Source organism: Oncorhynchus masou, unplaced genomic scaffold, assembly GCF_036934945.1.
Source record: "Oncorhynchus masou masou isolate Uvic2021 unplaced genomic scaffold, UVic_Omas_1.1 unplaced_scaffold_984, whole genome shotgun sequence".
Taxonomy (NCBI): domain Eukaryota; kingdom Metazoa; phylum Chordata; class Actinopteri; order Salmoniformes; family Salmonidae; genus Oncorhynchus; species Oncorhynchus masou.
In genome coordinates, this window is record NW_027016357.1 from 226996 (window position 1) to 239576 (window position 12581).

Below are 12581 nucleotides of genomic sequence, written 5' to 3' on the forward strand. Positions count from 1 at the left end.
CCTCCAACCCTGGTACAGGTCCCGTCCAACCATGATACAATCTAATAGACCTGATACAGGTCCCCTTCCAACCCTGGTACAGGTCTCCCTCCAACCCTGGTACAGGTCTCCCTCCAACCCTGGTACAGGTCCCCTCCAAACAAGATACAATCTAATAGACCTGGTACAGGTCCCCCTCCAACCCTGGTCCAGGTCCCCTCCAACCCTGATACAATCTAATAGACCTGGTACAGGTCCCCTCCAACCCTGATAACCCTCATACAATCTAATAGACCTGGTACAGATCCCCCTCCAACCCTGATACAATCTAATAGACCTGGTACAGGTCCCCCTCCAACCCTGATACAATCTAATAGACCTGGTACAGGTCCCCCTCCAACCCTGATACAATCTAATAGACCTGGTACAGGTCCCCCTCCAACCCTGGTACAGGTCCCCTCCAACCCTGATACAATCTAATAGACCTGGTACAGGTCACCTCCAACCCTGATACAATCTAATAGACCTGGTACAGGTCCCCCTCCAACCCTGGTCCAGGTCCCCTCCAACCCTGGTACAATCTAATAGACCTGGTACAGGTCCCCTCCAACCCTGATACAATCTAATAGACCTGGTACAGGTCCCCCTCCAACCCTGATACAATCTAATAGACCTGGTACAGGTCCCCCTCCAACCCTGGTACAGGTCTCCCTCCAACCCTGGTACAGGTCTCCCTCCAACCCTGGTACAGGTCCCCTCCAAATAAGATACAATCTAATAGACCTGGTCCAGGTCCCCTCCAACCCTGATACAATCTAATAGACCTGGTACAGGTCTCCCTCCAACCCTGATACAATCTAATAGACCTGGTACAGGTCCCCTCCAACCCTGATACAATCTAATAGACCTGGTACAGGTCCCCTCCAACCCTGATACAATCTAATAGACCTGGTACAGGTCCCCTCCAACCCTGATACAATCTAATAGACCTGGTCCAGGTCCCCTCCAACCCTGATACAATCTAATAGACCTGGTACAGGTCCCCTCCAACCATGATACAAAATAATAGACCTGGTACAGGTCCCCTCCAACCCTGATACAATCTAATAGACCTGGTACAGGTCCCCTCCAACCATGATACAATCTAATAGACCTGGTACAGGTCCCCTCCAAACCTGGTACAATCTAATAGACCTGGTACAGGTCTCCCTCCAACCCTGGTACAGGTCCCCTCCAACCATGATACAATCTAATAGACCTGGTACAGGTCCCCTCCAACCCTGGTACAGGTCCCCTCCAACCCTGGTACAGGTCCCCTCCAACCCTGGTACAGGTCCCCCTCCAACCCTGGTACAGGTCCCCTCCAACCCTGGTACAGGTCCCCTCCAACCCTGGTACAATCTAATAGACCTGATACAGGTCCCCTTCCAACCCTGGTACAGGTCTAATAGACCTGGTACAGGTCCCCCTCCAACCCTGGTACAGGTCCCCTCCAACCCTGGTACAGGTCCCCTCCAACCCTGATACAGGTCCCCCTCCAACCCTGGATACAGGTCCCCCTCCAACCCTGATACAGGTCCCCCTCCAACCCTGGTACAGGTCTCCCTCCAACCCTGGTACAGGTCTCCCTCCAACCCTGGTACAGGTCCCCTCCAACCATGATACAGGTCCCCCTCCAACCCTGACACAGGTCCCCCTCCAACCCTGGTACAGGTCCCCCTCCAACCCTGGTACAGGTCCCCTCCAACCCTGGTACAGGACCCCCTCCAACCCTGGTACAGGTCCCCTCCAACCCTGGTACAGGTCCCCTCCAACCCTGGTACAGGTCCCCTCCAACCCTGGTACAGGTCCCGTCCAACCATGATACAATCTAATAGACCTGATACAGGTCCCCTTCCAACCCTGGTACAGGTCTCCCTCCAACCCTGGTACAGGTCTCCCTCCAACCCTGGTACAGGTCCCCTCCAAACAAGATACAATCTAATAGACCTGGTACAGGTCCCCCTCCAACCCTGGTCCAGGTCCCCTCCAACCCTGATACAATCTAATAGACCTGGTACAGGTCCCCTCCAACCCTGATACAATCTAATAGACCTGGTACAGATCCCCCTCCAACCCTGATACAATCTAATAGACCTGGTACAGGTCCCCCTCCAACCCTGATACAATCTAATAGACCTGGTACAGGTCCCCCTCCAACCCTGATACAATCTAATAGACCTGGTACAGGTCCCCCTCCAACCCTGGTACAGGTCCCCTCCAACCCTGATACAATCTAATAGACCTGGTACAGGTCACCTCCAACCCTGATACAATCTAATAGACCTGGTACAGGTCCCCCTCCAACCCTGGTCCAGGTCCCCTCCAACCCTGGTACAATCTAATAGACCTGGTACAGGTCCCCTCCAACCCTGATACAATCTAATAGACCTGGTACAGGTCCCCCTCCAACCCTGATACAATCTAATAGACCTGGTACAGGTCCCCCTCCAACCCTGGTACAGGTCTCCCTCCAACCCTGGTACAGGTCCCCTCCAACCCTGGTACAGGTCCCCTCCAAATAAGATACAATCTAATAGACCTGGTACAGGTCCCCCTCCAACCCTGGTCCAGGTCCCCTCCAACCCTGATACAATCTAATAGACCTGGTACAGGTCCCCTCCAACCCTGATACAATCTAATAGACCTGGTACAGGTCCCCTCCAACCCTGATACAATCTAATAGACCTGGTACAGGTCCCCTCCAACCCTGATACAATCTAATAGACCTGGTACAGGTCCCCTCCAACCCTGATACAATCTAATAGACCTGGTACAGGTCCCCTCCAACCCTGATACAATCTAATAGACCTGGTCCAGGTCCCCTCCAACCCTGATACAATCTAATAGACCTGGTACAGGTCCCCTCCAACCATGATACAAAATAATAGACCTGGTACAGGTCCCCTCCAACCCTGATACAATCTAATAGACCTGGTACAGGTCCCCTCCAACCATGATACAATCTAATAGACCTGGTACAGGTCCCCTCCAACCATGATACAAAATAATAGACCTGGTACAGGTCCCCTCCATCCCTGATACAATCTAATAGACCTGGTACAGGTCCCCTCCAACCATGATACAAAATAATAGACCTGGTACAGGTCCCCTCCAACCATGATACAATCTAATAGACCTGGTACAGGTCCCCTCCAACCATGATACAATCTAATAGACCTGGTACAGGTCCCCTCCAACCATGATACAAAATAATAGACCTGGTACAGGTCCCCTCCATCCCTGATACAATCTAATAGACCTGGTACAGGTCCCCTCCAACCATGATACAAAATAATAGACCTGGTACAGGTCCCCTCCAACCATGATACAATCTAATAGACCTGGTACAGGTCCCCCTCCAACCCTGATACAATCTAATAGACCTGGTACAGGTCCCCTCCAACCATGATACAAAATAATAGACCTGGTACAGGTCCCCTCCAACCATGATTCAATCTAATAGACCTGGTACAGGTCCCCTCCAACCCTGATACAAAATAATAGACCTGGTACAGGTCCCCTCCAACCATGATACAATCTAATAGACCTGGTACAGGTCCCCTCCAACCCTGATACAAAATAATAGACCTGGTACAGGTCCCCTCCAACCCTGGTACAGGTCCCCCTCCAACCATGATACAATCTAATAGACCTGGTACAGGTCCCCTCCAACCATGATACAATCTAATAGACCTGGTACAGGTCCCCTCCAACCCTGGTACAGGTCCCCTCCAACCCTGGTACAGGTCCCCTCCAACCATGATACAATCTAATAGACCTGGTACAGGTCCCCTCCATCCCTGATACAATCTAATAGACCTGGTACAGGTCCCCTCCAACCATGATACAATCTAATAGACCTGGTACAGGTCCCCCTCCAACCCTGGTACAGGTCCCCTCCAACCATGATACAATCTAATAGACCTGGTACAGGTCCCCTCCAACCATGATACAATCTAATAGACCTGGTACAGGTCCCCTCCAACCCTGGTACAGGTCCCCTCCAACCATGATACAATCTAATAGACCTGGTACAGGTCCCCTCCAACCCTGATACAAAATAATAGACCTGGTACAGGTCCCCCTCCAACCCTGGTACAGGTCCCCTCCAACCATGATACAATCTAATAGACCTGGTACAGGTCCCCTCCATCCCTGATACAATCTAATAGACCTGGTACAGGTCCCCCTCCAACCCTGGTCCAGGTCCCCTCCAACCCTGATACAATCTAATAGACCTGGTACAGGTCCCCTCCAACCCTGATACAAAATAATAGACCTGGTACAGGTCCCCTCCATCCCTGATACAATCTAATAGACCTGGTACAGGTCCCCTCCAACCCTGATACAATCTAATAGACCTGGTACAGGTCCCCTCCATCCCTGATACAATCTAATAGACCTGGTACAGGTCCCCCTCCAACCCTGGTACAGGTCCCCTCCAACCATGATACAATCTAATAGACCTGGTACAGGTCCCCTCCAACCCTGGTACAGGTCCCCTCCAACCATGATACAATCTAATAGACCTGGTACAGGTCCCCTCCAACCCTGATACAAAATAATAGACCTGGTACAGGTCCCCTCCATCCCTGATACAATCTAATAGACCTGGTACAGGTCCCCTCCAACCATGATACTGTTTCGGTAAGAAGATGAGGGACGGGGCTGGAGAAATGTACCCCCTCTCAAATTCGTAGACAGAGCTGTGGATGCAGGGACTAACCTGATCGTTTTAACTATGTTTTGAGTCTATACAGCGTTTGTTTTCATTAACTTTGTCTACCAACATTGGAGTAAAACAAGCTTGTATTTTGGGTTGAACTTTGGGCTGATGAGGATATTATAAAAGTGATGTTATTTTACGAATCAATGGATACATGTCATTAACGTGTAAGTTCACAATGGATGTAGCAACACTATTGAAGGTCAGGTCCAAAACCCCCAGCATGCATCTCTATCTGACTGGGCTAAAACATTTCTTTAGTCAATCTTCTCCTCCCATTTCCTCCATCCTGTTTATTTCCAGATTTGGGGCCTGATATAACTCTGATATCAGGGTTCAGAGTATTTCTCAAGAGCCACGTGAAGAGATTCAGACACAGTAGACGGAGGGACCAGGATTGACGTGATAGACTCACAATAGGTTGTGAGGCTGAGAGAGAAAATAGTGAACAGGAAGTGGCACAAACAGTAAAACATATAAAACTCAGAGCTGTTTGGTTTTGTGGACAACATGTTCACACACCCGCTAGATATTTATTTACAGCAAAGTATAATACCACATTTGTTTTGTTTTATTTAAACGTTTATTGAACTAGGCAAGTTCGTTGAAGAACAAATTCTTATTTAGAATGACGGCCTACACCCGGCCAAGCACGGACGACGCTGGGCCAATTGTGTGCCGCCCTGTGGGACTCCCAATCACGGCCGGTTGTGATACAGCCTTGTGACTTGGAAGGGTGAGAAAATGTATGTATTGCAGGCCTATGTGGGTGACTAAATATATTATTGTAGGCCTATGTGGGTGACTAAATATATATTATTGTAGGCCTATGTGGGTGACTAAATATATATTATTGTAGGCCTATGTGGGTGACTAAATATATATTATTGTAGGCCTATGTGGGTGACTAAATATATATTATTGTAGGCCTATGTGGGTGACTAAATATATATTATTGTAGGCCTATGTGGGTGACTAAATATATATTATTGTAGGCCTATGTGGGTGACTAAATATATATTATTGTAGGCCTATGTGGGTGACTAAATATATATTATTGTAGGCCTATGTGGGTGACTAAATATATATTATTGTAGGCCTATGTGGGTGACTAAATATATATTATTGTAGGCCTATGTGGGTGACTAAATATATATTATTGTAGGCCTATGTGGGTGACTAAATATATATTATTGTAGGCCTATGTGGGTGACTAAATATATATTATTGTAGGCCTATGTGGGTGACTAAATATATATTATTGTAGTCCTATGTGGGTGACTAAATATATATTATTGTAGTCCTATGTGGGTGACTAAATATATATTATTGTAGTCCTATGTGGGTGACTAAATATATATTATTGTAGTCCTATGTGGGTGACTAAATATATATTATTGTAGTCCTATGTGGGTGACTAAATATATATTATTGTAGTCCTATGTGGGTGACTAAATATATTATTGTAGTCCTATGTGGGTGACTAAATATATTATTGTAGTCCTATGTGGGTGACTAAATATACTGTAGGCCTATGTGGGTGACTAAATATACTGTAGGCCTATGTGGGTGACTGAATGTTCTGTAGACCTATCTGGGTGACTGAATGTTCTGTAGGCCTATCTGGGTGACTGAATGTTCTGTAGGCCTATCTGGGTGACTGAATGTTCTGTAGGCCTATCTGGGTGACTGAATGTATTGTAGACCTATCTGTGTGACTGAATGTATTGTAGACCTATCTGTGTGACTGAATGTATTGTAGACCTATCTGTGTGACTGAATGTATTGTAGACCTATCTGTGTGACTGAATGTATTGTAGACCTATCTGTGTGACTGAATGTATTGTAGACCTATCTGTGTGACTGAATGTATTGTAGACCTATCTGTGTGACTGAATGTATTGTAGACCCATCTGTGTGACTGAATGTATTGTAGACCTATCTGTGTGACTGAATGTATTGTAGACCTATCTGGGTGACTGAATGTATTGTAGACCTATCTGGGTGACTGATGGATTCTGACAAGTGAAACAGACTGTCTGTAAAACAGCGTCACGTCTTCAGCCCGTATGATTGAGAGCAGAGAGTTGACTGACAGGCAACATGGTTGCCTTGGCTACCTGGGTCTTTAAGACTCAGGGTTCTATGTTCCTCTGGAGCGAAGGAGGCGCACGTGGTCAAACGCATGTTAGTTTGCAATTTCATTGTGTAAAAAAAACTGGCGCACTTGCATTTTCCAGCCTTTAACACCGGTTCGGAAATCCATCTGTCTAATATCAGCTTCTGCTGAGGTGGGACAGGTACAAATATGAGATATCTCCTAAAAAGTATATATATATATATATATATATATATATATATATATATATATATATATATTTCAGTCAGCGCAACTAGAGATATTTAAGAACGACTAACAGCTAGTCTTAGCGGTAACCGGGTGTTACAGCATTGGTTTAGCCAGTCGCCCACTGCCTTACGTTCCTCACAAATGTTTTATTAAAACATCGCTAGCAGCAAAACAATTAGATATTCCCCCCCTTTTTCAGTCATATATTGGACATTATGTTTGTCCAGCATCTGGGAAAAGGTTCGGACTCATCATTGTGCGATGTCCATTGCCTGAAAGGTGTCAGTGACCCGTTGGAAGCCTGTTCGCGAACATCAGGTTATTTAAAACAGACGTCTTATTGTGTTTAGTTTTTCCTCTGTTTGACCCAACCGTCAAATCGCAGGAATTCTGATCTCTGTCCGTGGTGCTGAATCCACTTGTAAGGCCTCAACTGAAAGCTTTGTTAAATAATACCTGCAAAACACGAGTCTCAACGTCAACAGCGAAGAGGAGACTCTGGGATGCTGGCCTTCTAGGCAGCGTTGCGAAGAAAAAGCCATATCTCAAACTGGTCAATAAAAAGAAAAGATTAAGATGGGCAAAAGAACAGAGACTGGAGGAAGGAGGAACTCTGCCTACAAGGCCAGCATCCCAGAGTCTCCTCTTCACTGTTGACATTGAGACTGGACAGAGGAGCTCTGCCAAGGCAGCCAGCATCCCAGAGTCGCCTCTTCACTGTTGACGTTGAGACTGGTGTTTTGCGGGTACTATTTAATGAAGCTGCCAACTTGTGAGGCGTCTGTTTCTCAAACTAGACACTCTAATGTACTTGTCCTCTTGCTCAGTTGTGCACCGAGGCCTCCCACTCCTCTTTCTATTCTGGTTAGAGCCAGTTTGCGCTGTTCTGTGAAGGGAGTAGTACACAGCGTTGTACGAGATCTTCAGTTCCTTGACAATTTCTCACATGGAATAGCCTTAATTTCTCAGAACAAGAATAGACTGACGAGTTTCAGAAGAAAGTTTTGTTTCTGGCCATTTTGAGCCTGTAATCGAACCCACAAATGCTGATGCTCCAGACACTCAACTGGTCTAAAAAAGGCCAGTTTTATTGCTTCTTTATATCAGAACAACAGTTTTCAGCTGTTCTAACATAATTGCAACAGGGGTTTTATAATGATCAATTAGCCTTTTAAAATGATAAACTTGGATTAGCTAACACAACGTGCCATTGGAACACAGGAGTGATGGTTGCTGATAATGGGCCTATGTAGATTCAATTTGATGTTATTTTAATGGACAACAAATTTGCTTTTCTTTCAAAAACAAGCACATTTTAAAGTGACCCCAAATTTTGGAACAGGTAGTGTATATATACATATATATTTGGGTTTAAGTTGATTGAGTGCCTTCTAGTCCTTTCCTAATCAAATTTATTTACACTGTTGAGGAAGGGCAGTGGGGAATCTCACTGTATCGTTACACCCTCTGTGTTCTGTGCACGTGACAAAAACACAGATTGTGTCATATAGACTTGATCTCCAGAGATATTTCAATAATAATTATATAACAAATCCAAAAATCACACCGTGCTGACAGAGCATGAATATTCCTCCCAAAACTGTGTTCAGCATTTAATTTATTTATTAATATCTGTTGTGGTATTAGAGAGAGAGAGAGAGAGAGAGAGAGAGACAGAGAGAGACACAGAAAACAGATAGAGAAACAGAGATGCGAGAGAGAGATGGAGAGAAACACAGAGAGAGAGAGATGGAGATAAACAGAGAGAGGGAGATAAACACAGAGAGAGATGGAGATAAACAGAGAGAGAGAAAAACAGAAAGAAACAGAGAGATGGAGAGAAACACAGAGAGAGTGTATGTACGTGCAGCGATAGAGGTGAGGTGACATGGAGTCAGGTGTTTGATGCCTGATCAAAGGCCATCTCTGTCCACAGAGAGCCATCTGCTGTGTCTGCTGTTGACACTATGAACATGTGTCCATGCTATCAAATTCACTTTCAAAGGCTCTCTACAATCAAGGCCCCTGGTTTGAATTCCATACCACGTCTCCATGTCTGCTATGACTCTAACATGCAGACCACACCGCTCGCGTCGCAAAATAAATGTACACGTTATTCAAATCACCCACACTGCTCGCGAGCGTCTGCGTGGCTAGGCAATAAAATAGTAATTGGTTCTATTTGTGACGCTCAACTCGCTGCAAGTCCGGCCTCTCCCATCTCCTCGTTGGTTTTTAGGAGCATATATCCACGTGGGTGATTGAAAGATGAACTGAGGTCCACACTCCGGGTCGGTTGTAGTATTGCACCGTAAAGTTGTAAAGCCAACCGCCATTCCAAAGAAGAAAAAGAAGCCTGAAGGAGGAACGAATTTGGTTTACCGTATCTGTGGATTAATTGTCGGAGTAGAGGACCTTGTGCATTTCAGGTAAAATAACAACCCAATGTTTATATCACAGGACAAATTAGCTAGCGACAGAAAGCTACCTAGCGAAATTGCCACAAATGTTTACTGCTTTTTTTTTTACCTGACCTGTCCCCAAATTAATAATTGTTTCAGAGTTTATTTTGATATTTCAACCTGTGTGTTCTGATCGCTTCTGGTGTGGATGAACAAAATCAACACGCGGGCGCGTGCGGTTTGGTCAGCATGTAAGGAGGCAGTTATCCTAGCGGTTAGTGCGTTTTGTTTTTCTATTGACACTCTCAGTAAGTGTTTTTTTTTATAGAAAAGAAAATGTATACATTGCCTTCAGAAAGTATTCACACCCCTTGACTTATTTCACATTTTGCTGTGTTACAGCCTGAATACAAAATATAATACTTTCTAAAATATTTGTTATCTACACACAGAAGACCCAGTAATAACAAAGTGAATACGTTTTTATACATCTTTTGCACATTTATTTTAGAAGCGATTAAAGCTGTGAGCCTCCTGGGTTGTGCAACATTTTTATCCTGAAAAACTCCCCAGTCCTTAACAAAAAGCATGCCCATAACATGATGCAGCCACCACTATGCTTGAAAATATGGAGAGTGGTACAAAGTAATGTGTTTTTTGGATTTGCCCCAAACATAACACTTTTTATTCAAAAAGTTCATTTCTTTGCCACATTTTTTTGCAGTATTACTTTAGTGCCAGGATGCATGTTTTGGAATATTTTTATTATGTACAGGCTTCCTTCTGTTCACTCAATTAGGTTAGTATTGTGGAGTAACTACAGTGTTGTTGATCCATCCTCAGTTTTCTCCTATCACAGCCATTAAACTCTGTTTTAAAGTCACCATTGGCTTCATGTTGAAATACCTGAGCAGTTTCCTTCCTCTCCGGCAACTGAGTTAAGAAGGACGCCTGTATCTTTCTAGTGAATGGGGTGTATTGATACACCATCTAAAGTGTCATTAATAACTTCACCATGTTCAAAGGGATGTTCAATGTCTGGCTTTTTTTTACGAGGCATTGGAAAACCTCCCTGGTCTTTGTGGTTGAAACAGTGTTTGAAATGCTCGACTGAGAGACCAGATAACTGTATGTGTGGGGTACAGAGATGAGGAAGTCATGTTAAAAACATGTTAACCCCCCCCCTGTAACACAACAAAATGTGGGAAAAGACAATGGGGTGTGAATACTTTCTGAAGGCCCTGTAGAATCTGTGTGTGTGTGCGCATACTACTGACCTTCGACCTGTGTATCTCTCCGTCATCGTCCTCTCCTCCGACGCCCAGTATCTTCCTGGTCTTCAGCCGGCTCACCAGATCTGTCTGGCTGTGTTTCTTCATCAGAGGGGGTTGGGGTTTGTTGCTCATGGCTGATAGGGGGGGCGGTTACGACCTATGACGCCTAAAAACTACAACATAAGAGAAAGATGGAGAACATGGGTCGTGTAGCGCCGTAGCGAGAAAAAAAACAGTTTGCATCATAAAACGCAAAACAAGCGTTTCTTATTGGTTAAAGTTCAGATAGCTCACTCCTGAAAACCACAACATAAACATGGAATAGAACATCAATCCAATCTAAAGTAGTGCACTGTATAGGGAATAGGGTACCATTTGGGTATTAGACTTATGTCCCTCTGAGGTGTGACGCTACGGTTCTGAGGTGTGACGCTACGGTTCTGAGGTGTGACGCTACCGTTCTGAGGGGCGACGCTACGGTTCTGAGGTGTGACGCTACGGTTCTGAGGGGTGACACTACGGTTCTGAGGGGTGACACTACGGTTCTGAGGGGTGACACTACGGTTCTGAGGGGCGACGCTACGGTTCTGAGGGGCGACGCTAAGGTTCTGAGGGGAGACGCTACGGTGTGACGCTACGGATCTGAGGTGTGACGCTACGATTCTGAGGTGTGACGCTACGATTCTGAGGTGTGACGCTACGATTCTGAGGGGTGTTGCTACGATTCTGAGATATGTTACGGTCCTGAGGTACAACGTTACGGTCCTGAGGTATGACGTTACGGTCCTGAGGTATGACGATACGGTCCTGAGGTATGGACGTTACGGTCCTGAGGTATGGACGATACGGTCCTGAGGTGCGACGCTACGGTCCTGAGGGGCGACGCTACGGTCCTGAGGTATGACGCTACGGTCCTGAGGTATGACGTTACGGTCCTGAGGTATGGACGATACGGTCCTGAGGTATGACGCTGCTGTCCTGAGGTATGACGCTGCGGTCCTGAGGTATGACGCTGCGGTCCTGAGGTATGACGCTGCGGTCCTGAGGTATGACGCTGCGGTCCTGAGGTATGACGCTGCGGTCCTGAGGTATGGACGTTACGGTCCTGAGGTATGGACGTTACGGTCCTGAGGTATGGACGTTACGGTCCTGAGGTATGTCTTTACGGTCCTGAGGTATGGACGTTACGGTCCTGAGGTATGGACATTACGGTCCTGAGGTATGGACGTTACGGTCCTGAGGTATGGACGTTACGGTCCTGAGGTATGGACATTACGGTCCTGAGGTATGACGTTACGGTCCTGAGGTATGGACGTTACGGTCCTGAGGTATGACGTTACGGTCCTGAGGTATGACGGTCCTGAGGTATGACGTTACGGTCCTGAGGTATGGACGTTACGGTCCTGAGGTATGACGGTCCTGAGGTATGGACGTTACGGTCCTGAGGTATGGACGTTACGGTCCTGAGGTATGGACGTTACGGTCCTGAGGTATGGACGTTACGGTCCTGAGGTATGGACGTTACGGTCCTGAGGTATGACGCTGCGGTCCTGAGGTATGACGCTGCGATCCTGAGGTATGACGTTACGGTCCTGAGGTATGACGTTACGGTCCTGAGGTATGGACGTTACGGTCCTGAGGTATGACGTTACGGTCCTGAGGTATGGACGTTACGGTCCTGAGGTATGGACGTTACGGTCCTGAGGTATGGACGTTACGGTCCTGAGGTATGACGATACGGTCCTGAGGTATGACGTTACGGTCCTGAGGTATGACGTTACGGTCCTGAGGTATGACGTTACGGTCCT

At 46.3% G+C, this 12581-nt stretch overlaps 1 protein-coding gene across 1 annotated transcript in view; it reads right to left on the bottom strand.

Annotated features, from left to right (window-relative positions):
• Nucleotides 1-10942, bottom strand: part of LOC135538571 (tumor protein p53-inducible protein 11-like) — a 40356-nt gene extending 29414 nt beyond the window's left edge. Inside the window, exon 1 of the mRNA XM_064964462.1 lies at nt 10777-10942. Within this exon, the coding sequence (XP_064820534.1) occupies nt 10777-10905 (129 nt within the window). The 5' untranslated portion in view covers nt 10906-10942. The remainder of the gene's footprint in view (nt 1-10776) is intronic.
• Nucleotides 10943-12581: the final 1639 nt, after the last annotated feature.